The 25,297-nt window shown below is 56.8% G+C and overlaps 1 protein-coding gene across 1 annotated transcript in view; it reads left to right on the top strand.

Moving 5' to 3' along the window:
• The window catches only part of PIK3R3 (phosphoinositide-3-kinase regulatory subunit 3), a 71,374-nt gene that overhangs the window by 2,778 nt on the left and 43,299 nt on the right, over positions 1 to 25,297 (top strand). Inside the window, exons 2-6 of the mRNA XM_066192746.1 lie at positions 2,494 to 2,589; positions 2,817 to 2,894; positions 11,209 to 11,340; positions 14,139 to 14,340; positions 14,691 to 14,776. Of these exons, the coding sequence (XP_066048843.1) occupies positions 2,494 to 2,589; positions 2,817 to 2,894; positions 11,209 to 11,340; positions 14,139 to 14,340; positions 14,691 to 14,776 (594 nt within the window). The remainder of the gene's footprint in view (positions 1 to 2,493; positions 2,590 to 2,816; positions 2,895 to 11,208; positions 11,341 to 14,138; positions 14,341 to 14,690; positions 14,777 to 25,297) is intronic.

The following is a 25,297-nucleotide window of genomic DNA, read 5'->3' as shown; positions in this document are numbered from 1 at the left end:
GGCTCTCCAGCCCTGCTCCCCAGCAAAGGTGAAGCCACCTTCTTGTTTCTGCCTTTGCTGCCCCTCATGCAGGGGGTGCCACGGGCTCCTCTACAAAGGAGATGTGCCTGGGGACCCCTGCCCACAGGTGCTGGGGATGTGGAGATTCCCTAAAAACCAAGGAATGTCTACAGCAGGAAGCACATCCTGGCCAGAGAGCCTGGCCCACCTGCAAGGTGTCAGCCCTGCATGCACTCAGGTGAAAGGACAACAAAATTTTAAAAAACGTAAAATCAGTTGTTTTTAGTAGGGAAAAAAAGCTCTAAAGCCAGGTTTTGGGGTGGGTTGGGGAGGGCACTGCCATCTGCAGGACGTGCTCTGGCTATAGCCAGGTGTCCAGCCCTGTTGTCCAGGGGGACACTGGCTGCTGCCTTCCCAGTGCTGTGCCATGGGGTGCCCCTCCATGGGGTGCCTTTCCTGGGGCAATGCCAGGGTGTGCAGGCACCTCAGTAGGGGACGTTCTGTCCCACAGCCACGTCTTTCTGCGGCATGGGAACAGTGTGTGCCATTTTATGTCAGTTTAAACCTAAACTTCCTGGCTCACAGGGCTCCCTTTAGTGTAAAAATCTTCAACATCCTCTTGGAAGAGAAGGTACTTTTGGTTTGGTATGGGGTTTTTTTGGTTTGGTTTTTTTTTGTTGGTTTGTTTGTTTTTTGTTTTTTGGGTTTTTTTTTTTAATTCTTCCCATACTGATTCCATTTCCAGATGGAGGTTTGAGGGATGCTTTTATGGCAAAAAAAGCCCTAATTTATATTTCTACAACAGCAGCATTCGCCCCCGCCCCACCCCTGAGCGCCCTCAGTTCCCACCGCGCCCTGGTGCCACACAGGGACCCTGAGCTGGCTCAGGCCACGGAGGAAGCCCTGAATGACAGACACTGCATGTCCCAGCCATGCCTTCGAGCCAGGGCTGGCTCTGCAGGGAGGAATGGTCCTTTCTTTAATTAAATAACATGCCGAAAATGGCTCTGCAGCAGATCCGAGTCCCAGGGCACTTCCAAGATCTTGCTGACTCTTTTGTCCCTGACTTGGTGTCCTGGGCAGCACCACTGCCGCGAGGCATCCACCTCCACTTCCCCTGGGGCTGGAGCCGAGTGGGGCATCAGGATGCTGGGGTGCAGCCTGACACAGCTGGGGCCATTCCTGCCATTCCCAGCCAGGAGAAAGTTGGGGTGTTTTTGCAGTCACCATCTTTCCCCAAGCCATTGATTTGGAGGAAAAGCCCAGTTTCCCTAATGACAAAACCACTCATGCAGTGGGGATATTTTTGCATGAGCTTCCAACGATGAGCTTTGCTTTTAATCCTGAAATCTTCCTTGTTCCCACCCAAGGCACCAACACACCCTCACTGGGTGGCAGAGGGGACCCCCTTGCTGTGCTTGGGGGTCGTGGCCATGCCTGGGGACTGCATCAGCCACCCACGAGTGGCAGGTTTGCATCATTATCTGTTCTCCAGGGAGCACCAGGGCACCACCACGGTGAGGATCAGGGCCTGGATCTACCTGTTGCAGCCAGGTTGTGTTTTTTGGAAAAGACTGAAAGCAGCGTGGCCCTGCCCAAAGTCCCTCAAATTTTTTTTCAGCTTTTCCACATGCTGTCCGTGCTGCAGCAGTCACACGTGGCCCTGGTGTGCTGCAGCCAGGGGCAGACCCTGCCAGCCCCCTGCCTTTCTGGGGGTCTCAAGGCCACTAGAGAGCAGAGAGAAATCCCAGCACTGCCCTGCCAAGGTCTCCATTGGGTTTAACCCACACAGGAAGGGTTTATCAGCTGGGGTGATAAAGAGGGATGGATGGATACAACGTGCCCTGGGGTAGGGACAGCTGCTCTCCTGCCTGCCAACGGGTTTGCTCCTCTCTGCCATGGTCTGGAGTGAGGTGTCCTTGATCTAAAACCCAGGAGTCAGCAACACATAGGGATTTGTGGTGTGGGAAGTCTGACCCCTGTTTGGCTGAAGGGCTCTTCAGGGGTTGAGGGAGGTCTGCACCAGCCAAGGGGAGACTGAACCCTCCCTGGGCCTGTGCCCAACCCTGTTGTGCAGATGAGAGCTGCAGAGAGACGTGTCTGTGGTGGGCATGGACCCCAGCTCCTGCCTGGTGTCACTGTGGACCGTGGGTGATGAGGGGGGCAGTCTCAGTGCCGTGGGAAGAGAGGTAGGGCAGGGGTTTTGGCTTGGAGGATCTCCATGCCCAGGATGGGATGCTCCCCACCTGCAGGGCACCTGCCTGAGCAGGTCTTTGGATCCCAGCAAGCAGCTGAGCCCCCAACGGTGACTCTTATTGCAAAAAGAGGATAAAATAATGGGAGAAGTGCTTCAAAATTAGACATGCATGAGCCAAAGTGTTGTTTGTGGCTATGCCAAAGCAGCAGCTTGATCCTGTCCTGGGGCAGCTGAGCAAAGTGGAATTCCTATGGGCAGGAATTTCCAAACCCCTTCTCCCCTTCTTTCCACCACAGGACTCCCCGGGCAGGCAGAGCTCACCGAGCACCCCGCCCTGCCCGAGCAGGCGCTGCCGACCGTGGCCAGGCTCATCGAGGCGCTGGAAAAACAAGGTAGGGAGAAGCACAGCCCCCAGGCGCAGGGCACACCCGGGGGCACACACAGCCCCCCGCTCTGCCCGGCTCAGAGCGCCCCAAGAGCATCGCTAGAGCCAAACCTGTCCCCAGTCCCCGCGGGCAGGGCGAGGGAGCGCGGTGCTCTCGGTCCCTGCGCGCTCCCCCTGTGCGGGGAAGGAGGAGGTGGGCTCAGCATTAACCCCCCTCTCCCGTCTGTGTCCCAGGGCTCGACAGCGAGGTGCTCTACAGGTCCGGGCCCGGCGTGCTGGGGGATGCTGAGCTGAAGCAGGCGCTCCTGGCTGGTGAGTCCCGCAGCCGCATCCCTCCCCGCGTTCCCGGAGGGAAGGGGGCTGTGGAGGTGATGCTGCCCTGGCAGGGAGGGGTTACAGCACCAACATCATCACAGCCCCAATCCCGGCTCTGTGAGGCCCCGCCTGCATGCGGACCCCCCTCTTGTTCCCGTGTGATGCAGCTCAAAGTGATGCAGGTGCAGGGCAGGGGCGCTTCAGTAGAATCGGGGTTTTTTTTTGGGGGGGGTGGGGGTAGGGGGGAGAAAAACACTTGGATTTTTAAATCTCTAGGGTTTATATCTGAAAAGCAAGGCAGGGAGAAAGTCTCTTGCGGACAGGGAAAAAGAAAGAGGAAAGGGAAAGCTTATTATTTACAAGAATGGGAAGCTGTTTGCAAGACTTAGGGGCACGAGCAGGGTGGGGGGTAAGGGGAAAACCGTTCTCCCCATACCTGCTTCTAAATCCACGGCTGGGATGGGATGGCACCGGCGGGAGGCGGGGGGGACGCGATGGATCCAGCGAGCCGCTCAGATCTGGGGGTTTTTGGGGGTTGTGGGGTGCATCGAGCACCCCTATCCTCCGGCCGCGGTGCCCAGAGGGCGGCACTGTGACACCAGGCACGGGCGGCCCCACAGAGCCCCGGGCTGGCCCCGCATCCCACCGCATCCCGGGCGCTGCCGGCCGGGGGGCGGCGGGAGCCGGGCGGTGTTGCTGGGGAGAAGGGCTGTGATGAAATCGCTATATTAAGCACCATGACCTCATCGCTTCCCGCGCACCGGGAGCCGAGTCCCGCCGGGCGGGGAAGGAGGGATGCAGGAGAGGAGAGCTGGAGCTCTCAGGGATGCTCCTTCCCCACTGCCCGAAGAGGGCTGCGCTCCCCGCGGAGGTGATGGGGGCTGGGGGCACCCCACCACCCCACTCTTCTCCCCAAGTTGTGGGCTGAGGAAGCCTGGAGCAGTGGGTGATCTTCACAGCCTCGTATCCTGGGCCAGATTTACTGGCTGAACTCTGGAGGAGGTGAAGACAGCTGAGAGCAATCCCCTGGACTGCCCAGGGCACTGGTGTCTAGGCCGGGCATGGGCAGCAATACCAGCACGAGAAGAATGTTTTGTGTTCCAAACACACAGGAGTTCCAGGTCCTCCATTCTTCCCATGCAGCTGGGGCAGCATCCCAGGCAGGTCCAGGGTTCCCCACAGAGCAGCAGCACAGCATTTACTGCCAAAATCCTGCTCAGCCTTAGGAGATTCTCCCAGCCCAGGGACAACCCCTACTGGCTTGGCCAGAGCTCTGGGCACTTGGTGGGTCTGTCCAGGTCTGTCCATCTCCCATGGCAGGGCCCAGCCTCGGTCAGAGAAATGCCACTGTGGTTTTCAAAACATTTGAAAGTCCTTAAAAATCACCAGCAACCCTGGGAGACTTGATCCTCCCAAGCCTACATCTCCTCTGGGACCAAAATCTTTAATTGGGCACTTCAGGGGACTGCCCCATGTGCTCAGCAACACTGAGCTGGGCAAAGTCAGAGCTCCCCAGAGCTGGAGGGGGTTGGACAAGTCTCACACTTATTAGCTCTTAGCTGAAGGGGCTGTTGATCAGTCATGCCAGAGGGATGGGAATGACATTCCTGCCAGAGTCAAGCATCCCAGCAGAGGCCAAGCTTGGCAGCCCGCTCCTGCTGCAGTCTCCTGCAGACCACAGACCCAGTGGTGCTTCCCCAGAACCCTGCTGGAGCCCATACTGGGCTGGGGAGGGCAGGAGAGCATCTTTGCTTTTTCTCTCATACAAGCTCTCTCATTGCATTTGATGGAATAAAACAGCCCTGCTGGATAATTGGAGTTTGCTTGCCCCGTGGGTGAGAAGACAGAGGTGAGAGTCACATTTCCCGTCCTCCTGAGCTCCTGCTGGTTCACCCCTCCAGCATCCCATCTCTGCCGGCAGCCTGCCTGCAAAAGTCGAGCTTCATCTTGGGGAGTGGGGAGAAATCAGAGCCAGGGTTGGTGGCCGCTGGAACCAAACCACATCTCAGCTGGGGAGAAAACCGGGTTCCCACTGGGGGTTTCAGCTTCCCTGTGAATACCCAAATCGTGCTGGTGTTTGGCAGTGGTGGCAGGAAAAGTGCTAGAGAGTGCAAGGGGAAAGGAGCAAGGGCTGAAAAAGTTCAGATGTTGGTTTTCTAACTCCCATGTCTCAGCGTGTCGGAGAACTCAGAATGTTTTCTGCACTGAAAGAGCATCTGAACTTCCAGTGGGAAGAAAGAGGAGGACCCTGGGAGACAAGGAGCTGTGCAAGTCAGAGCAGCCCTGGCTGTCCCTAGGAGCCCATGGGCACTGTGTTCCCGGCAGTGGCAGCACAGACACTCATCTGAATTGTGCTGATTGAACCCTTTCCTCATCCCTGGCCCTTTTAGAATCCCTACTGTGTGGAATCTTACCTGTGGGCGGTTCCTGAGCCAAACATCAGCCAGGTTTGGGATGGTTTCCTGTCCTCATGGCAGCATTGCACAGAGTGGCTCCACATGGCTCCACAGCTTGAGCTGAGCCTGTCCCCATCCTGCCAATGGTGACATTCTGTAGGTCAGTGGCATCTGACGGCTGTCTAGAGCCTGTGCACCAAAATTGGTATTTCCATGATGGATGGTGCAAGAACAGTTAAGAGAGGCAAGGGGTGCATGCAGCATCACTGAACATGAGAATCAGAGTCACATGGTGGCACCAAAAAGGGATTTAAAGAAAAGCTGCAGCTTCACAGGGGGCTGGGGGAAGCTCACCACAGGGTGGGAAGTGATCAGCCAGCCAGGAGCCCTGCTGCAGTGTCAGGGAAAGATTATGGGCTGAAAAAGAGGAATAAAGCAGAATTTCACCCTGCTGCCCCCAACACTCCCTGCAGTGCCTGGATGGGGGCTGCTTCACGCCCTGAGGTATTTCTGTGGTGTGAGGCCACACACTGACCCCAAATTTTCCAGTTCCCAGCACTCCTGCTGACCCCGTGTGCAGCTCAGGGGCTGTTTGGAGCACAAGGGATGGGGCAAATCACCCACTGAGTCCACGGTGCCTGGGGACATGAGGTGTATGAGCCCCTTCAGTGCCCGGACCTGATGTCTTCTCTCCCGCCCAAGCTTGCTTAGGGTTCTGTCCACAGTCCTCTCCTCCTGGGACGTGGCAGGCAGCCTTCTCACAGCTACTGCTGGGAACTTGGGACATTCTCTGGGTGATAGCAGCAGAGCTATGGGTGGGCTGGTGGGTACTGGAGCCCTTCAGAGCTGAGGGACCCGAGCTGGGGGATGTTTGGCTAGGGAATAGCTGCAAAGTCCTGCGGTTAATGTCCGGGCAGTTCTTTGCCACCGCTGAGCAGGGAAGGTCTGCATCCTTATCCCTCCTCCCTGGTGGGGGACAGTGCACAGAGATCTTGCAGGGTCCTCACCCCAGAGGTGCGTGGGTGCTCCCGATGGCTCAGACGGGACGGAACCCTTCCGGGATGGCAGAAATCTCCCGCGCACTTTGGCAAACCCCTGCTCTGATCGGGGCTCTGGAGTCCAGCTGCAGACGTCAACACCGAGACCCCTGCCCAGATACAAGCGCAGCAATGGGAAGAGGCTCCGCTGTTGTCAGGGCCGGGCAGGAGCCGGCTGCGGCTCGGGTGCCAGGGAGAACGCGTCGGCAGAGCGAGGCGGATTGGAGCCGGTGTCTCCGGGCGTGCCGGGGCTGCGCTGCCATCCTGCGCGCTTTGATCTGCGGCCCGGGCGCGGAGCAGTCTGCCTGGAGACACGCTCACGTGCCCGGGAATTAGGTCAGGTCTCGGTGGGGATTAGCGAGCGATGGTGGGTCCCGGGGCTTCACTGGGGCTGCCAGGAGCTGCTGCTAGGCAGAAAGGGTCGGGGAGTGAGGAGAGGTTTGGGGGCCCTCACACCGCTCCCCCCCCATCACCACGGTGTGGATGCACAGGGAGGGAGCGCATCCCCATCCTCATCCCTGGGATGCTACAGGGGATCGGAGGCCCCCAAGGGCTCTGGTTTCCCCCGGGCAAGCTCATTCCACCAGGATGACTTTCCTCCCGAGCGTGAGGCGTCCCGGTGCCTGCGGCACTGCTTTTTATTTATACCTGCAGTGGAAATAAACCCCGTGTCGTCAGAGCCTGGCGAGAGGCATGAGCTCATCTCTTATATTTGGTGGTGATGAAAGAAGGGTAAATAAACGGCAGCAGCAGAGACCCATCCCTGCCAGACCCATCAGGGAGAACTGGGGGTGAGTTTTTGCCATCCCCTCCCATAGCTCTGGGAAAACTGAGGAAGGGGATTGCCTTAGGGAAGGTGAGCCGGGGGAAGGCAGTCTCAGTGGTCACCCTTCAAGGGGATCCCTGCACCCCTACCCTGGCTGAGTGCAGGCCAAGGGTACAGTGGGGTGAAACCCAGCTGAAACAGTGTTTGGGGCTGGCAGGAGCTCCTGTGCATGAGCAGGGGGTGTCCTGGCAGCTGCCAAGCCCCCAGCACAAGGTACCAGCGGGCTGGCTGGGAGACCCTACAATGATGCTGAGTCAAAGCTGGGAAATATTGTCTGATTTGGTGCCCAGTTTCCCAGTAAAACCTCACTGTGAGATGCCCTGGAGCCTGAATGCCTGGTCAGCACCCACAGCACACAGCCCCCACAACTGAACAGCAAGGACATCTCCCTAGCACCCACTGACAACTAAAAGGAAAAAGTCTGGAAGGGGTAGGGAAAGTCCCAAGTCGGTATTTCAGTCAGCCCCAGGGTGGTTTGGGTGCCCCTCTGTCACAGGGACCACACACCTGAGAGCATCTCACTGCAGCAGCACTCGGTGGCCAAGGTCCAGCTGAGCCTGCTGGACTCCCTGCTGGGAGGGGGCCCTGGGTGCTGGGCAGGGTCTGTGCCCCGTCACCCACGAGCTGCTCAGCGGTGTGGGAGCAGCCGTCACCTGTGGCCACATGCAGGGGACAGCTGGTTACCAGGATCGGCTCGAGCCTGTCCTTCAAAACAACCCCCACCTCCCCCGCAACCCCTCCTGGCTAAACATCCTCCGCCTTTACCGAAACTCGGGGCTTACTCACGCCTCCCCGGCCGGCTGCAGCTGCGGGAGAGGTCCTGGAGTTTCCTGCCTGGCCTGACTCAGCCCAAAGCTCCAGCACCTTTCCGCCTCCGCTGGGACCTGGGCTCTGGAATCCCAGTGGGAGGAGGCTGGGAGTCTTTCCCTCTGGGCCAGTGGTCATCCCACGCACCCTGTCCCCAGTCCCAAATTTATTCCTGCTTTTCACCCCTCCATGGTCAAGGCATGCTCACCTCCGTCCCCAGATTCTTGCTCTGCCAGCAGGTCAGCAAGCAGGTCGTGTGTTGGAGGGGGTTGGTATGGGGTCGAGGTTGGGGTTTTGGGGTGTTTTCCTTCTAATTATGGCAGGCAGATGGAATCCCTCCGTCATTCCTCCATCATTCCCCTGGGGAAAGGATGGGAACATCTGGAGAGCAGCAGGAGAGCACTGACTCATCCTGCAGCTTCATTAACTTCTTATAGCTGGTTATCATCTCCCTCAGATAAGAAGAGAGCAGCATCCGTGGGGTCAGGCCGGTGGTAATTGTCTGGGAAGGCTCCAGGGTTAACCCTTCCCCAGCTGCCGGCTGAGCCTCCCCGAGCTGCCAGGGCACAGCCAGTGCTGGGGAACAGCTCGGAGCAGCCCCCAGTTGTGCTCTCAGCCTGATGGGGAGCTCAGCTCACCAGGGCAGCTCCTGGGGCAGCAGGAGAGCTGCTCCCGGGGCAGGAGGATGCTGCTGCATTTTCAGGAGGATGGGGACAACAGGCTAATGGCCACTTCTAGCCGACGTGCCATGGAGAACGATGCCAATCAGTCCGTCAGCACGGTGTGAATCCCCCTGGTCTCCCCATCATGCCTCTCTCGGGGTGTAAATATGTTTTTGAATCTCGCTTTGAAACCGTCTGAACCTTCCCTTTGAACACCCCCCCAGGCTCATGCCTAACGAGGCAAACAAGCTAATTAGGCCACGGTGGAGCCCCGGGCTGATCGCCTGGGGCCAGCGACCGGCAGCGGCCCCTTCCCTGTGCAGGAACAGCTTGTGGCTGCTCTCCTCAATCCGTGCCAGCATCCTTAAGGCGAGTGACAGGTCTCTGCAGAAACCCTTGTGGTGAGTAGGAAGGGCTTTGGGGTTTGTTCAGTGCATTCCACTGATGGGAAAAGCTCTCTGCAATGCAATGAGACCCTGGGACCCACCAGCGGCATCCCTGGGGTTTAGCCATGCACTGTGAGTATTCAGCCAAAACCAGGTGTTGGAGCATCCTGTGGGATCCCTGATCCCACTCTCCTCCACCTGCCCAGCTCGAAAAAACCTGCTAGCTCACATCTCCAGAGCAAGTGCTAGTAAAAATGGAGAACTGACTGTCATGCCCCCACAAAGCCTGGCAGAAATAACCCTTCTGGCCAGCCAAGAAGCTCCAGAAGTATGGCTGAGACATGGGAGCATGAACAAGAATGGGGCCAGGGTGCAGCTGGCACAGCCCTGCCCACCTCGAGGATGCCAAGGGCAGAGTGGTCCATGGGACAATGCTGTGACCTTGTGGGGACAAAAGTTGTGGTGTGCCAGAAAGGCAGCACCCCATTTGCCTTAGGTCACGTTTGGCCACGCTGGATGGCTGCCTACCCCAGTGTGGTGGCATCTGTCCCAGCTGTCCCCACACTGCCCCAGGACACAGTTCTCAGCCGGGTGCTTGCTCCTGACAATGAGGTAGCGTCTCCAATGGCTGGGTTAAAGGCTTCACTTCAGGCATTGGCCAATCTGTTTTCTCTCTGTCTGGGAAGGCTCTGGCCATAAGGGACCCACTGCAGCCTGGTGTTCCCACGCAGGCAGGCAGGCTCCCAGGCTGCCTGGTCCGCAGCAGAGACACTCCAGCCAGAGGAGATCAAGGTCAAGGTGTTTAAAAAAAGCTTTTCCCAGCTGTTCCCCATCCCAGTCCTGCTGAATGTGTGCCTCTAAAGCCTTGTCCTAGCAAAGAGCGTTTCTCGCCTCTGTTGGGTTTGTTGCCCCAGAAGGAAGCACAGCTGGAGTGGTTGGAGACTCGCAACATTTTCTGCTGGAAAATGCTGGGCTGGGAGATGGAGCATCTCCCAAAATGGCACCGATTCCAGGGAAGCTGCATCTGGGGGTAAAAAGCCAGCGAGGGGAGTGGAAAGGGGCTCAGAGCAGGGCAAGCCCACAGTCTTCTCTGTCATTCCAGCCCATTTGGGGCCTGATACAGCATCTTTAAGAAAATGACAAATTTGATTTTCTTTTTTTTTTTAATTAACCATTTCAAACCATCGCAAATATGTTCCTCTTTTTTATTATTCCCAACCTCCCGTACCCCTCACTCTCCAAATTCTCCAACAAGGAGAATTTCAAAACATTGCATTTGGGTCCAGTTTGAATCAAAGCCAGATTTTGAAACCTTCAGATCTTTGCAAAAGGCACCATCACCCTCCAGACAGCCACCACCCTGCCCAGCCAGGATGGGAGACCTCCAAGACAAACACATGAGGCAATACCAAAGGATGCTGAAAGGCTTCTTCCCCCTGGACCATGGTGAAGCAATGCCCCTGTGCTGGCCTGGCCATGGGGCTCAGACAGACACATCCCACCCTCTGTCTCCTGATAGACCATGGGACATTTCTGCTCCTAGCACTGCCTCCGTCCCGAGCCCAGGACCCCTGAGCCCCTGAGCCCAGGCTGTGTGGCCTCAGACCTGCTGTGTGCTTTCCTCCATGCCTGGAGCATCCTTCACCACCTCCCCAGGGCAGCCACCTTTCAGGGCAGGAGAAGTGATGCCAATTGGGGCACATTCACAGCATTTCAGGATCACTGGGGGTCACATGGGCCTTTAGCAACTTGAATTGCCTGGGAACCATAACCCCATTCCAAGGATGCATTTTCCAAGCAGTTCCTGCTGGGCTGGGGTTGGCATATGGCACCTGGCCCTGAAAACTGGAAGGTTCCTGGGGCAGTTGCTCAGTTCTTCCCATGGGTCCTAGCCCAGTGGAAAGGTGAGACTCTCTGTCCCATGTACTGCATGTACAGTTTACTCAAAGCAGAGATGCTGCCTCGTGCTCTCCTTGGGCACGTGGAACTCAGGGTCAGTGGAAATTGGGACAGGAATATTTGCTGGGGGAGTGGTGGCAGTGAAATCATGCACTGCTCCACTGGGGAGATGGAGGCACAGGCAAAGAAATCAGCCCCCATGTCTGGAGGAAGGCGCTCAGGGATGGAAGAGCTCTGAGCTCTGTGCCAGAGGGGAAGAACCACAGGCTCAGGGCTCCCTCTGTCTCTCTCCCTCCAGATGCCTCAGCTGTGGACATGGACCTGTACGAGGCCCAGACACTGGCAGATGCCCTGAAGTGGTACCTGCAGGAGCTCCCCACACCCCTCATCCCTCCAGCTCTCTACAGTGACTTGGTCCACATGGCTCAAGGTAAGAACACATGGGCTCCCCCCACACCTGGGAACCTCTGTGGGGCTGGAGAAACTTTGGAAAACCCCTAGAAAAGTTTCCCAGCATCTCCAGGGTGGCTCTGACTCCATCCTCTGCCCAATGCTGCATTAAGAGCAGATTCCAAGAAGGGCGATTGGAAACATCACCTGTGCTGGAGCAGCATGGCAGCATTTGGGAGACGCTCTGGGAAAGAAGGGAGATCCAGGGGCCTGTTTTGCCCCCACCACAGCATGGTCTTCTCCCTCTGCAGTGCCCAGAGGAGGAGGTGCTGCCTGCTAGGATGGGCAGCTGCCAAGGCTGGGTGATGCTGGCCCCAGAAGAAAGCGTTATTATAATATTTTGGCTCTGCTGCCTGGGATTCTTTTTCCTGTAATCTCATTAACTCCTGGCTTTATATGGGCACAAAAAATTCTCAGCTTTTTCAGCTTAGTGCCATTAGGAAGTGCCTTTAGATCCCTGCAAGCTTTTGAGGCTCTGTGCAAATGTATGAGACCATCAGGGTTTTGGTTTTATTTGATTTCTTTTCAAATAAACAGAGCAGGGCTCATACCCAGCAGAGCCCACAGTCCATCCCAACAGTGAGCCTGGACCAAAACCCATTTCAGGTGAGTCCTCATGGAGCTGCTCAACCCCTCCGAGCCTGAGGGCCTGTGGGCATCTCCAGGCACACAGGAAATCCTTGCCCACTGTGCTCGATAGGACTTGAACCTCTTGCTGCTTGTTAAACCAGGATTTCTTCCCCTCCCACAGCAGCTCTCATCTCGCTGCCAGCTGCTGCAGTACCCTCCATCCCTGAGCATCACCTCCCCATGCTAAGCCAGATTAGTGCTTGGGCAGATCATATTCTTGGCTGCCTTAGGAGGCACCAAAAGATCACCCGTGGCCAGATCAGCGTGGCCTTTTCCTACCATGCCCTGATGGGAAATGGCCAAGGGTTCTTTGTGGCCTCCAGCAAAGAGAAGGTGAGGGATAACTCACACCCCATCCTCCCTGCCCTGCACTGAGACACAGAGCCAGAAGAAATACCCCTGGGGCTGGTGGCACAGAGAAGCTGCCTTCCCCTCACCCGTCAGAGGAGAAATCAAAGGCTGCCTCCTTTCCAAGGATAAAAACGCAATTAGGAAGCAATTAGCTGGGTTGCCTCGTTAAGCAACTTCAAAGGGAAGCGCCTTTCCCTGCAGCCTGTGCTGCAGTGGGCTCTGCTCCTGGCACAACAGGGGCAGGAGGAGGAGGGGGCAGAACGGTGGATAAACCAATGGGAAGAGGATTTCTCTGGGGCTTAAAAGAAAAAATTAAAATATAAGTCTTTGAGGAGACAGTTCTGAGTTTTGGCAGCCTGCCCTGCAAGGCTCCTCTGCCCTGCTTGCGGTTGAGAGCTGGGAAAGCAGCAAGAGGACCACCTTCAAAAGGAAAGGAAAAATACCCCCAAATTCCCCCTTTGGTTGTGAGCCTTCTCCTGCAGGATCCTCTAGGTGCAGAAAGGTGCAAAAAGCGCAGGAATTGCGGCAAGGGGAGGCCTGGAGCAAAGCTAAACATCCCTCAGGAGCAGCTTGTGGCTCACGAACACCCCATCGCCAACAGGGTGGGGTTGCAGACCTGCTTTGGAGGGGATCCCAGACCCCTGCCCCTCCAGCTCTGGTGTGCTCTGGCTCCAAGGATGGATGTCGGGAGCTGGCTGGGCATTGGCCAAGCCTCAGTCCTGGTGCAAAGAGCGCGGGGAGCTGAGTCAGCCCCGGCCGAGGCGGGCTTTGAAGCCGGCTGAGAGGAACCCAGCCCTGGGGACTTCCCTGTCCCCAGCAGATAAAAGGGCTGGGACAAGGCAGGAATGGAGGATGGCTGGTGAGTGGCTGTTTCCTGTGCCTGGGGCAGCATCGCAGTCCCAGGGCACTGAGCTCACAGCTCACAAGACCAGAGAGCCCCGGCCAAAGCTGCCAGAGGGCATCGGAGACATGGTGGGAACTCATGGGCTACGGGCTGCTCAGGGCACCCGTGACAGCGGTTTTGGCAGCCCCTCTGTGATGTGCAACGCCATTAAATGCCTGGTTTTATTCATATGGGCAATTCGAGTATCACTGGAAGCAGCTGCACCCCAGTCAGCCCTCCCTGTGCTGTGTTTCATGGGGTGTGAGACAATGATGCAGGGGGCTGCAGGAGCCTCACTGCAGCCCAAGTGCACATTTTTTCTTTCTAAAAAGCCTTTTCCCTCCCAGCTCACTGTTTCTGCAGGGGAGGGCTGAGCCTTTAAATTCAGCAGATCTTCAAGCTGGTGCCCATTTTCCCACCTCTGCTTTGCTCTGCCTTTACTATGGCTTTGCTGTGCACCAGTGCAGGGCTCTCACTGTTCTCCATTCAAGCAGCAGTGAGGGATTTTGAGGTGCAACCCCCACCAGGTGAGCAGCTCAGCCCTCTGAGCTCCCTCCCTGGGTGTGATGACAGGGGGAATGTGCTAAAGGCACCTGACAACCTGATCTTGGGTGGTGTGACTGGGTAAATGGGGCAGGCAAACCCCAGAAAGAAGTGGCCAAGACCCTGAGGAAATCATCTCTGCGGACCCTGGGATATCCATGAGTCCCATGGCCTGTCTGGGAAGGGATGGGCTGCAAAGAAATAGTGGTGGGAGAGGCTGAGGTCAGGGTTTCTTGGGTCTCTGGGGAGAGTGGAGAACTGCCACAGCTCATGCCCTATGTGCTGCTAGGTGCTGGGCTCCCATGAGCAGTATGGGGATGCCCCTGACCTCCCAAACTGACCATTTCTCTCCTGTGTCCCCTCTGCTACAGAGACCCCAGGCCTGGAGGAGTGTGGCCAGCGAGCCAGAGCCCTGCTGGCCCCCCCAGCCCTGCCACAGCCACAGGCACTGCTCCTGCGCCAGCTGGCCCGCCACTTCTGTCACCTGTGCCAGGGCAGCCACCGCAGCCGCCTCTCGCCCCGGCTCCTTGGGGAGCTCTTTGGGGAGCTGCTCCTGCGCCCTGCGGCGGCCAGGTGAGGTTCCCTGCATGCACGGGACAGGGTGGGTGAAAGGAGCGTGTCCATGGACAGGCATTCCCAAGCAAGCTGGTTTTGCTATAGGACAGCCCCACCAGTGCCCCAGGCACAGGGTTCTTGGAAGGGGGAGGCCATATCTGGAAGCTGCCATTCCAGCTGTGATGCTCAGACATCACACCCATTCCCAAAGTGACCAGGCACGATACACACACGAGACTGGGATTCACAGCATTGCCTCAGTCCCACAGCAGATCCACTGGGGTAGCTGGCTGCTCTTCCAGGGATTTGGGGGTCTCCAGGGAGGTTGAATGGCTGGTGTCCTCACACACCTCTCCTTCTCCTCTCAGCACTGAGGCAGGCCCTGAGCTCCGTGCAAGGATCCTCGAGTCCTTCATCATGGCCAGTGAGGTGGCAGAGCTTCCAACAGCTCCCGGTAAGAGATGTCTGACTGGTGGCAGAGGGGGGACAGTGGGTGTGACATTCAGAGTAGTCATGGGGCAGTTTCGTGGCTGTTGCAGTGGTGAGATGGTGCTTGTGTCCCTGTGGCAGTGCTGGCTTCCTGTCCCATTTCCCTCCCTCCTTTCTCCTCAGAGACACTGATTTGGGGGCATTTCTTTGAAGCCCCTCAGAAGGTTTGCAGCTGTTTCCTGGCTTCATGTCTGTGTCATTGCTCTCTGGTCCCTGGGTTTGTGATGTAAACAGGTTCTGCTCCCCCATCTTGGGGGCTTGGTATGAGTAGGGAGCTCTTGGTGGGGGGCTTGTGCACAGCTTGTTTCGGAGAGCAGGAATCGGGATATAATCTGGGAGGAAAAAAGTAGCATGACCACAAAATGGATGGGACTTGCTACAGGATCCAGTCAGGGTTTATGATTTTTTACTTGCATTTACTCCCCATGTGTGCAGAATCACCCTGCATCCACTGCTGCTTCCCCCACAGGGCATCTCCAGAGTGGGGATGAGGACAGGCACTTGCCCCCCACCTCTCCATGCATGGACAGCAGCCAGGAGAGTGTTTTTTTCTGCAGATGTTAGTAACCCTCACCCCCAGGGCTGCAGTCCTGCCCCTTTCATTGCCAACACCAGTGTTTGTTTCCAGCACCTCCTCACTCTTTTGCTTTGCTGGCCACCTTCTCTTGCCATGTCCTTCCTGCTGGATGGGATCCCATCAGTGTCCAAAACTGAAGCACGTGCTCCCTGTGCCCTTTGCAGCACTCCAAGGATGGGGGGCAACTGATCCATCCAAGTAGGGATGTACAGGGGAGGGAGAGAGGGTGCTCAGGGGAGCACAAACCTCAGACGCTGAGGACCACAGAGACCCATCCTTGTGTGATCCCATATCCAGGCTGTCACTGGAGATCCATCTATTCCCCCACACTGAGCTGCCCAGATGCCTGAGAGGCACAATTGCTTCCAGCCCTCCTGCTTGAAGATATGTTGGCACTGGCCCCAGTGAATCCTGTTGGTTTGTGATGTCTCTGGGTCCTTGTCACCACCCTGCCTCCCTGGGGGATGGCCAGGCCAGGCAGGATTACGACTCTTAATATTCCTCATAAATCAGCCCTTTCAGACCTGTCATCTCCTTTATTGCTCTCCCCCAAGCTCTCACCCATGAGTTTGTCAGGATGCATCTGTCTCTTCCACCTGCTGGTCCAGCTGATGGGCAGCTGCAGCCCAGCAGTCCCTGGGGTCACTGCTGCAGTCCCCAGAGTTAGTTGGGTCATCGGTCATCACCTCCCCAAACTGAGGAGAGGCATTGGGTAGGATCTTGAGCTCCTCACCCCCTTTCTGAGTCAAAATCTCCCCTGTGGTCATCCCACAAGTGTGGGGCAGGACACCAGACACCTGGACTCGCTGTGGGACTTCAGGCAAGTCCTGCTACCTCCCCTCTCTTTGTACCTAAAAGCGAGGATATTATTACTTGGCTGTCATCACATTAGGATGTTGGGAAGCTTAATTAAATGCCTGCAAAGCGATTTTGAGAGCTGTGGATGAAAGGGGCTATATATAAAGTGCAAAGAATTATTATTAGCGGTGCAGCCCATGCCCTGGTCCTGGTCCCTTCACCCTGGCCCCACTCCCCTGCATCCCGGCACCGGGATTATTTTTGTGCGTGTGTGGAGTTGTGGTTTTATAATTATACATGTAAAATAGCTATAAATACCCTGCAATAACACGGCGGGTATGTGCGCATAGCACAGGAATAGGAGTCGGTAGCTGACATAAGGAAACGGTGGTGTGACCTCATTCTGACTCAGATGTAAATATACCTCATGTGAGGGGGCAGCTGGGGGGCTTGGGGCTGCTTGGGGCTGCAGGGACAGTGGCCTCCTCAGCAGGGAGAGGTTTGGGGAGAGATTTGAAGCTGTCTGCTAATTCCAGGGGAGCTCCTGCAGGGCCAGGATCCTTCCTCTCCCGTGTGTCCTGGGACTGACGGGGGAGTTTTTAAATCTTGGATGTTAAAATCTTATAGAATAAAAATGTAAATTACAGAATTTGGTTCCAGGAGGGGCTTCTCTGGATGAACTCGCTGTTGTTGGGTTTGCAATGTCCCTTCCTCCAGGTGCTGCTCCTGGGGGATCTCTTTAGCTGCCTGTTTTATGAGCTGCAAAAGGGAAAATGAGTTTCTGATGGCTCCTGAAAGCTATTCCTAGGACGCAGTGCTGGGGTCGTGCTGAAGGCACTGGTTTGCACAGGGCCGTGCTCTGGTTTGCATAGGGCAATGCCACAGATCCGTGGGGAAGCTGCGATGGAGCCTGGGGCCAAGTGACTGCATTCAGACCACCTCGATGTGCTCTCCAGCAAGTCCCCAGCACTGGGAAGACACCCCAGTGTCACCCCAGGGGACATTTCCCAGCCCCATGGGGGCCCAGGGAGGCATACAGAGCTCACGGCAGGATCCCTGTGTCTGGGAATGACTGTTTCCCGAGCAGGGTGAGGGGGCAGGGGAAGGCAAAGGGAAGGAGTGATGCAAATACCAGCTCAGCTGAAGGAAGATGACTTCATCTCCTTTTCCTCTCCTGGTGCTATTTATAGTCACTTTAATTTACTCCCCTTTGCTTTATTATCTCTCCAACAAGCCGTTAGCCCTCAGACAGCAGGATGCCTTTACTCACCATGCAGCCAAAAGTTCTGAAAAAAACCCTCAACCCACCACCAAAAAAACCCGAAAGTGGGGGCAGGAGGCAGAGTAAGGCGGCAGAGTGCTTGGGCAGGAGCATCGCTGTCCTGTGACGTAGCTTTCTGGAAAAAACGAGAGGATTTTTGGCTCCTTTTGGAGAAGTGAAGAACTGGGCAAGGAAGATGTCCCCTTGCTCCTTCAGAGCAGTGGCTGGATGGGACAGGACCAGTGGTGCCAGGATTCCCTCCTCACCCTGGGATGATGGCCTCTCTTTTGCTGGACCCTGCTGAGGCAGACACCCCCTGCTTCCCCCAGGAGCCCCAGCCCTGCCCTGCTTCACGTGGGGCAGTGGTATCATGCCAGGAGATGGGGATCAGCACCACCCCAGGTGCCTTGAAAACACCTTCCCAACAAGCAGGTTTAGCAGCCCTAGGCCGTAGGGAAACTGAGGTACAGCCTCCCCAAGGAATCACCCTTCCAGTGGCTTCAAAATCCAGGCCCTGGGAAGGTTGGTGCCCAGGTGCCCAGTCCCAAGCTAAGCTCTGTGGCACCCCATCCCCAGTACTCAGCAGGGCTGCAGTGGTGGGTGACAATCCCATGAACATCCTATGATGTGACGCTCTGGGCACTTCCCAGCCCAAGCCCCACGCAGGCACCTCTGGGGCAGCATCGACGCTAAGCAGGACTGCCGTGTTAAGCCACATTAGAAAGATCTGTCTTTGAAGATTTTAATTAACTTTTTCCCTGTTTGCTTTCTTCTGGATCCAAGGGAAAAGCCCAGCCTCCTGCTCTCCCCAGCTTCTGTGGCACGGGGGAGGTTGCAGACTCGGATGTGCAGGAGGGAGCTGGAGGCATTGTATATAATCCAGCACAGAGTCTGCAGCTGGAGGCTGTGTCCAGGTGCTGCCCTGCCTCCACGGGAGCATCCCTGGCCTGGCACATCGGCCACAGGGAACCTCAAATTTGCATTACCCCTTGGTGTTTCATCCCCTCAAAGCTGCTGGTGTGGATTAAAAATAGCCATGAGAAAACCCAACCAAAAACCTGGGTGGAGGGCAGCATGAAGAAGCCATGGTTGAGTGGTCCCCTGTGCCAAAACACCTCGTTCTGCTTCCCCAAATCTGCAAATAATACAGAGAAAACAAATTAACGCTGGGGAAGAGGAGGGAAAAAAGCCAGAGCTGAGCTAGCAACATGAGGTAGGGAGAGTGGCTAAAAATAACAGATCCCTGAAGGCATGGGGAGGAACATGACGGGGATCCACGCTCCCGCCATCCCAAAAGGCAGCCTTGCTCCTTCCCAGCTGCTCCTCATAATGCAGCCCTGCCCGCTAATCCAGAGAGGGAAAAGCCTCTGAGAAGGGAGGCAGCGGGGAGGTGAGGGGTGCAGAGCTGTGCCATGGAGCCAGGAGCGGTGCTCCCACCTTCAGCACAGCACGGGGGTCCCCCAAGCACCCAGGGTGCCCAGCTGAGAGGGAACTGCTGCCTGACCCACTTGCAGGCAGCCAGCGGGCAGTGGGATGCTGCTGGGAGACCCCAGGGGTGCTGCCTCCGCAGCTAATTTTAGGCTGTGTTCAATTAATCATGGAACGGGAGGGGATAGCAGCAAGCCCAGCCTTTGCCAGCTCCCCTCTCCACCCCGAGTGTGCGCTGCTGCAGGGTTTGGAGGAGCAGGGGCCAGGCAGTCCCTGATCCTGTGTGTTTGGGCTGAGCAACTAGGAGAGATCCTGTGCCACAGTCCTCTTCTTCCAGTCAGCTTTAAGAGGCTGGGGCAGCCGTGGGAAGGATGTTATCTCCTCCTGCCTCAGTTTGTTATCTCCTCCTGCCTCAGTTTCCCCCCCTGTAGCGGGCATTGGTGACCTTTGCTGTGGAATTTCTGAGGTTGCCTGTACAGCTCTGAGCAGGCATTTTCACGGCATGCCGGAGCTCTGGAATGCCTCCCTGGGATAGGGAGAAGTGACCCCCAGCAAAGGATGTCTCAGCCAGCCCAGACCCCTGCTGCATGCCCTAATGGCAGCCCCTTTCCTGGGACTCACCAGCTCTGCTGTGTAAAGCTGGGGCAGGAACAGCTGCATTGCTCAGAGACAGGCAGCATTCCTAGCACAAAGGAGAGAGCCTGGCAATGCTTTTGGGGTGCAGCATGAGAGCCCTGTGGTTCTGCTCTCCCCACAGCCCAGTTTCACTGGTCCCCGTGTCAAAAGCACAGCATGGTCCAGCCCTCCCCCATGACAGAGGGAATGGCTCCTGACGGAAACAGGGCTCGGCTGGGATTGAAACCCTTTTCCTGCCTGCACTGCATGGCCAGAGCTGATAAGGCCTGGATAACCCCAAGCATTGTGTGTTCTGCCGGCCCATGACCCGCCAGCGTGAGAGGAAACGCTGCTGCTCAGCCAGCCAGGATCCAGGGGGAGTCTGTGTGCCGGTGGTGGGGTGCTGGAGTGCCCTGCTGTCTGGCCAGCCTGCTTTCCCTTTGGCCAGCATATGAAGTTTTGGGATGGCTCTGTCAGATTGTCATTGGTGCCAGCCCAGGTTGCTGTGTCAGCACACACTGGCCAGCTCTCAGCTATACGGTCATCAAAGAAAGCTGCCAGTGTGAAAAACCTGGGGGTTCATGGGGATTGTCTGGCATGGACAGGGTTTGACCCTCGGCATTTGCATTCCATCCTCTTGGGATGGAGCTCTGAACTTGGGACACCTCTGCCTGTTCCAGAGGGCAGCTCCCAGATCGGCTGAGCAAAACCTCGTCAACCCAGAGGGAGGCACCAGCTTTGCTGTCCCACAGTGGTCAGGGCTGGCTCGCTCCCTGTGCCGGCTGCTGGCCAACCCAGACTGCGGGAATGTGTGTGCCAGTGCGCGTGTCCTCCCGGCTCCTGCCCTCAGACGCTGTCTGGGCTGGCGTCACCCTTTCTGCTGCAGTGGCTCTGGCTAAACACCACGGGCAGCTTCACAAAAGAAGATGGGAAGGGTGACAAAGCGCCGGCCACACGGCCAGCCACAGCTGATTGTCCAGCTTGGCACCAGAGCCAGGAGCATCTTCTACTGTGCAGTGGCATTTCCATCCCCTGCTTCCTGCCTGGCAGCGGGTCCTCCTGCTGCCCTTTCAGCCAGAAGATGCCAGAAAAGGGCAATGCTTCCCGTGGGGAATTTCATGCTGGAGGAGGGAAGCTGATCCCGTGATCCCACCAGCACCCCTGGACCCTGCCTCCCTCGAGAGCACGCCGGCTCTGCTCCAAAGGGGTAGGAGGAGGCAGGCTACCCAACACAGACACATGAGCAGCTCCGGGGAAAGGCAGGATTTGTGTTTCCAGGAGGGAAAATGAGTCACAGGGGGATGACAGGGCTGTGCCAGCGGCGGAGCGCAGGACTGGGGTAAGCGGTGGCTGTCGGCTGCTATCCAGGAGGTCAGGCAGAAATGCTCTTACAGGCCTTGCCTGGCTTTAAAATCTATTAACGTCATTTTGCTGTTGGAGCCGAGAGCGGCACAGGCAGCAGAAACGTTCGGGCATGGCTCAGATCAGAGCAGGATTTCAATTACAGTAATCAAAGGTGACACAGATAAGAAACCCCTGGTCTATGGAGCCGCGACAGCTGTCCTCTGGCTCCAACCGGCACCCATCCAGAGCAGCTCCATCAAAATCACTGAAGTGGTACTAGGGTAAAATTGGATTGGAATCCATTTTCATCTGCTGGGGTGGAAAATGTTTTCCCTGCACTCCTTGGGGAGGAAAACCACCTTCTCAGGGACAGCAAGGGAGGAAGGTGCCAGGCATGGAGGAGGGGACAATGTCCCCAGCAACAGCACTGATGGCTGGTTTTGGATGATGGAGGCAGCAGAAGGAACAGCTGGGATGCTGATGCATCAAGACTCTGCCTCCTGCTTTCCCCTCTCCATTTCAGCCTGGCCCCACAGTGACTGTCATGGGTGAGGCAAGGATGTGCTGAGCTCAGTGTCAGGCTCCCTGGAGGGATGGGAGCATCCCTCTGAGCCCTGTCCGTGGCCAGAGCATTCCAGGATATGCCAAGGAAAATCTGGGGAGAGGGTTGGGAGGTTGGAGGAGAAGAGCCCAAGGGGCAGGAGCTGGCACTCCTCTCTCTCATCCATTCAAATGGCAAGGCAATGCACAGGGAAAGCTGCCTCCTGCCCCTGCCTCTGCCACCACTCACATATGTTCCTGGTCAATCGTCCCCACTGCTTTTGTGACTTTTTGCAAATCTTTTGGATGGCAACAGGGCATCCCCACCTCTGATTCCTTCACCCCTTTGGGCTCCCACTCCAAGGAGCCACTGGTGCCCCCTGCCACGGCCTAATGGGACCCTGTTTGCAACCAAGCCATGGAGGCATCCCTGGTCCCATGCACACAAGGGGTCCTTTCTGCCCCTGCCCCAGCACGGCAGGATCTGGCCAAAACACAGCGTCTCTTTCTGTGCCCACTGGCCCCGCGCCAGCCTGGCCAGGTGTCAACTGCCCGGCCGCAGCGTGTCCCCCCCGGGGCTCCGCCGGGAGCAGGAGCCCTCTCCCAAACACTGGAGGTTTGTGCGGGGTGGCGGAGCTGAATGGCAGGTCTGTGTGGCTGGGAATGCCGGGGGAGGGAGGGAAGCTGAGCCGCTTGTTTCATCTGTTTACCTGGAAGTGGAGATCGTGGCCAGACCCAGCTGCCGCAGTGGCGGCACTTTCATGCCAGCGCTAACGGGATGGGGAGTGCCGTGCTGCACCCGACCCCGCGCAGCCTGCAGCATGACAACGACGGGGGCACAGCAGGGACTTGGCAGGGCTTCCCTCCCTCCATGTGCCTGCACAGTGCTGAACCCTCCTGCTCGCTGCAGCTGGAGAGCCAGAGCCTGGGGGTGGGTGTGGGAATGACCCCAAGCCATCACAGGAGTGGATGACACTGCAGGTCATCATCCTTTGTCCTGCAGCATCACTGTGTCCCAGGGCTCTAGAGAGTCCCCCTGCATGTGTCCCCATGCCAGCTGGGTCCCCATCCTGGCTGTGTTCCTCATACTGTTGGCAGTCTCCATCCTGGCTGTGCACCCCTGCCCCATCCATAGCTCTCTGTAGTGGCTGTGGGGTCCCACACTGGCTGTGGATGCCTGCACCAGCTCTATCCCTGCCCAGGTTGTGCATCCCTGCACTGGCTGTCCCCCTGTACCAGCAGTGTCCCCATGGGAGCCACATAGCAGCTCTGGGAGAGAGGGGCCACCCATGCAAGCTCTGGGTTTTGTCCTTGCATGAGACAGGACTGACAGCCACACATAAGCTGCCGGGGAGAGAAAGGGGATGATAGCATCTTCGTCAGCGCCTGGATGCACGGGGATTAATGAAGCTGGCTCGCCTTCCCCAGGATTCAGGTTGCCTTATCTGTGTCTATCTGTTCTTACCCAGGCACTGCTAGAGCTGCTCCCAAGGCGCACAGCTAATCCCACAGGCTGGCAGATAGAGCAGGGACCGCTGCCTCCACCCACACCCTGCCCACGCCTGCAGGGCCAGGGGCAAGGAGTTGGGCCATGACCTGTCCTGCCCCAGGCCAGCTGATGCTGGAGATAACCAGAGGCAGGGGGCAGAGGTGCAAGGAGTTTGGTGGTCTCAGTCTGGCAGCAGTACATGCAGGGCTATGAGGCAGGCACTGGCATTGCCTCTGATCCTGATTTCGAGGCTGCATCACCTTCCAGCTCTCCCAGCAAAGCTGTGCCTGCCCAGTTCATCTCTATTCATCTTTCAACTCAAAAAAGTTACTGCCCTATGGGACTGTCTCTGGGAACTCGTGGCTGTTCTTTGGTTAAGCAGATTTCTCCCCTTTTTGGATACTTCTGGGATTTGGGGAGGGTTGCAAGTAGTGAAGGGGTTGGTGTACCCACAGAGGCTGGCACCTCACTGAGCAGCTTGGCACCGTGCCATGCTCAGGAGACAGGGAGCAAGGGCTAGATCATTTCACCTCACACCACACAGATGTGACTGCAGCATCCCTAGCTCTTCCCAAGTACTTGGAGGACCCACAGGCCCTGACTGCCCATCCCTGGTGCCATCAGGAGAGTGTCTTCCCTCTGGCTTCTGGCACTTCTTTCTCCATTCTGTGTTGGCTCTTCATACCCTGGGGCAGGAGGAGCATCCGAGGCTGTGCTTCGGCACCATCCCAAATTTCCGACCTGGCGTGCACAGTGCCATGGCAACACTTTATTTTTTCAGCTGCTTCCCTATTTTCTTTGCAATTGGGCTCTCTCACTGGGTGATGGTGATCACAGGGGCTATTTGGGCAGGGTTCAGCATGCTGCTGAGAAGCAGCTTGTAACGTGGTGCCCCATGGTGGCCTGCCCTGCCATGTGCCCCACACCTCGCATGGCTCTGACCCTCCCTGGCCACAGGGAATAGAGGGAAAAACATCACTGGGCCTTGGGAGTGATTGCTTGGCTCTGCACACCCCAAAGTTGCCCTGGGACCTCAAAGCTACCCATTTCCCATGGGCCGTACAGCTCCATGTACCACAGACCTGGACTCTGCAGACTGATGTCCCCAAGGTCACCAATGCTACCAGAGCTCTGTGTCTGTGGCAAAGTGGGTGCCCAGCATGGCTGACACTGCTCTTGCCTCCATGATAGTCTTTCCTGTATTCCCAGCCTCCTGACCCTGCTACAGTGGGGTTTAAAGCTATAAGGAAGGTGGCCTGAAGAAGCCATTTTACACTGGCTTTGTAAAATGCCAGTGGGGAACCACAGCAAAGAAAACCATGCTAGGGGGAGAATGGGGTCAGGAAAGCACAAGCCCCCAGGATCCCAGTGTGAACAGGGATTGTGTTCACTGTCAGGACAGTGATGGGAGTTTGGTAATGTAAAATGCCCAAGCAAGAGCTGGCCCTGACCAAACAGCCTCCCTGCGCAGTTTCAGGAACAGTCACAACCACTGAGTGGCTGCTCAGGTCTGAAGGAAGCTCTGCTCCTCAGCTTCTGACAGCTCCTTCTGCAAGAGCCTTAAATTGAACACTGGGGGTGTTTCAGAAAGAGAAATCTGAGTGTTTTGGGGACCAGAACGATTCGAAAGATCCTAGACAAATTCACAAGCCATCAGTCTCAACAGGAATCTGGTCTTTTCAGCAAGAAAGACAAAAGCCTTTGTCCAAGTCGTTTCCACCAAGCTTTTAGTGCGATTAGAGCTGCAGTGCCCTGTGCTGGCAGGCATCCCCCGGGCCAAGCACAGCCAGCCCCTGAAATCACTTTGCGTGGGCCCCAGAGTCCATCTCGGCATCCTGGCGCTTGCTGCTGCCATCACTTCCAATTTAGACCTGCTCATGGCAGAGACCAATATAGAAGCACTTTGCAGGATGGCACTTCCCCTCCCCAGGGAGCCAATGCTGGCACTTCGCTCTTGCTGCTCACCAGCTCCAAGGAAGACTGAGGAGCTTAAATTACTTTTTTCCAAGAAAGGTGGATTTGGAAAGATAAGTACTGGGGAACAGTTGCTCTGTTGAGCCTTTCTGCCATCTGGAACAGCTTTTGGATTCCTTCTGGATACCTCTTCCATGAGATGACAGAACAGGGAGAGGGGCAAAGGCATCACTAGAACGCCCAAGGAGGGGAAGGATGAGGAAATGGCATCAGGGGACACATGGGTCTGTCACAGGGGTGGGTGAAAGTCAGCCCAGGCAAGTGGAGAGCTGGTTTAGGGAAGTGCTTGGAACAAACCTCACTGTGGAAGGTTGTGGAAGTCCCCAGTCAGCCTGCCCACGGCATGTGCCCACTCTGCCCATCCCCTTGGCAGGGTGGGGACCATGAGGTCCTGCAGCCACTACTTCTTGTTCTGCATTCTCCAGCCCAGGGGTGGAGAAAGCCTCATGGTCTCCCTCTT

This window comes from Chamaea fasciata, unplaced genomic scaffold (assembly GCF_029207755.1).
Source record: "Chamaea fasciata isolate MVZ Bird 193981 ecotype frontalis unplaced genomic scaffold, bChaFas1.0.hap1 SCAF_10, whole genome shotgun sequence".
In the NCBI taxonomy this organism is placed as follows: Eukaryota; Metazoa; Chordata; class Aves; order Passeriformes; family Sylviidae; genus Chamaea; species Chamaea fasciata.
This window is presented reverse-complemented; position numbering and strand designations above follow the sequence as displayed.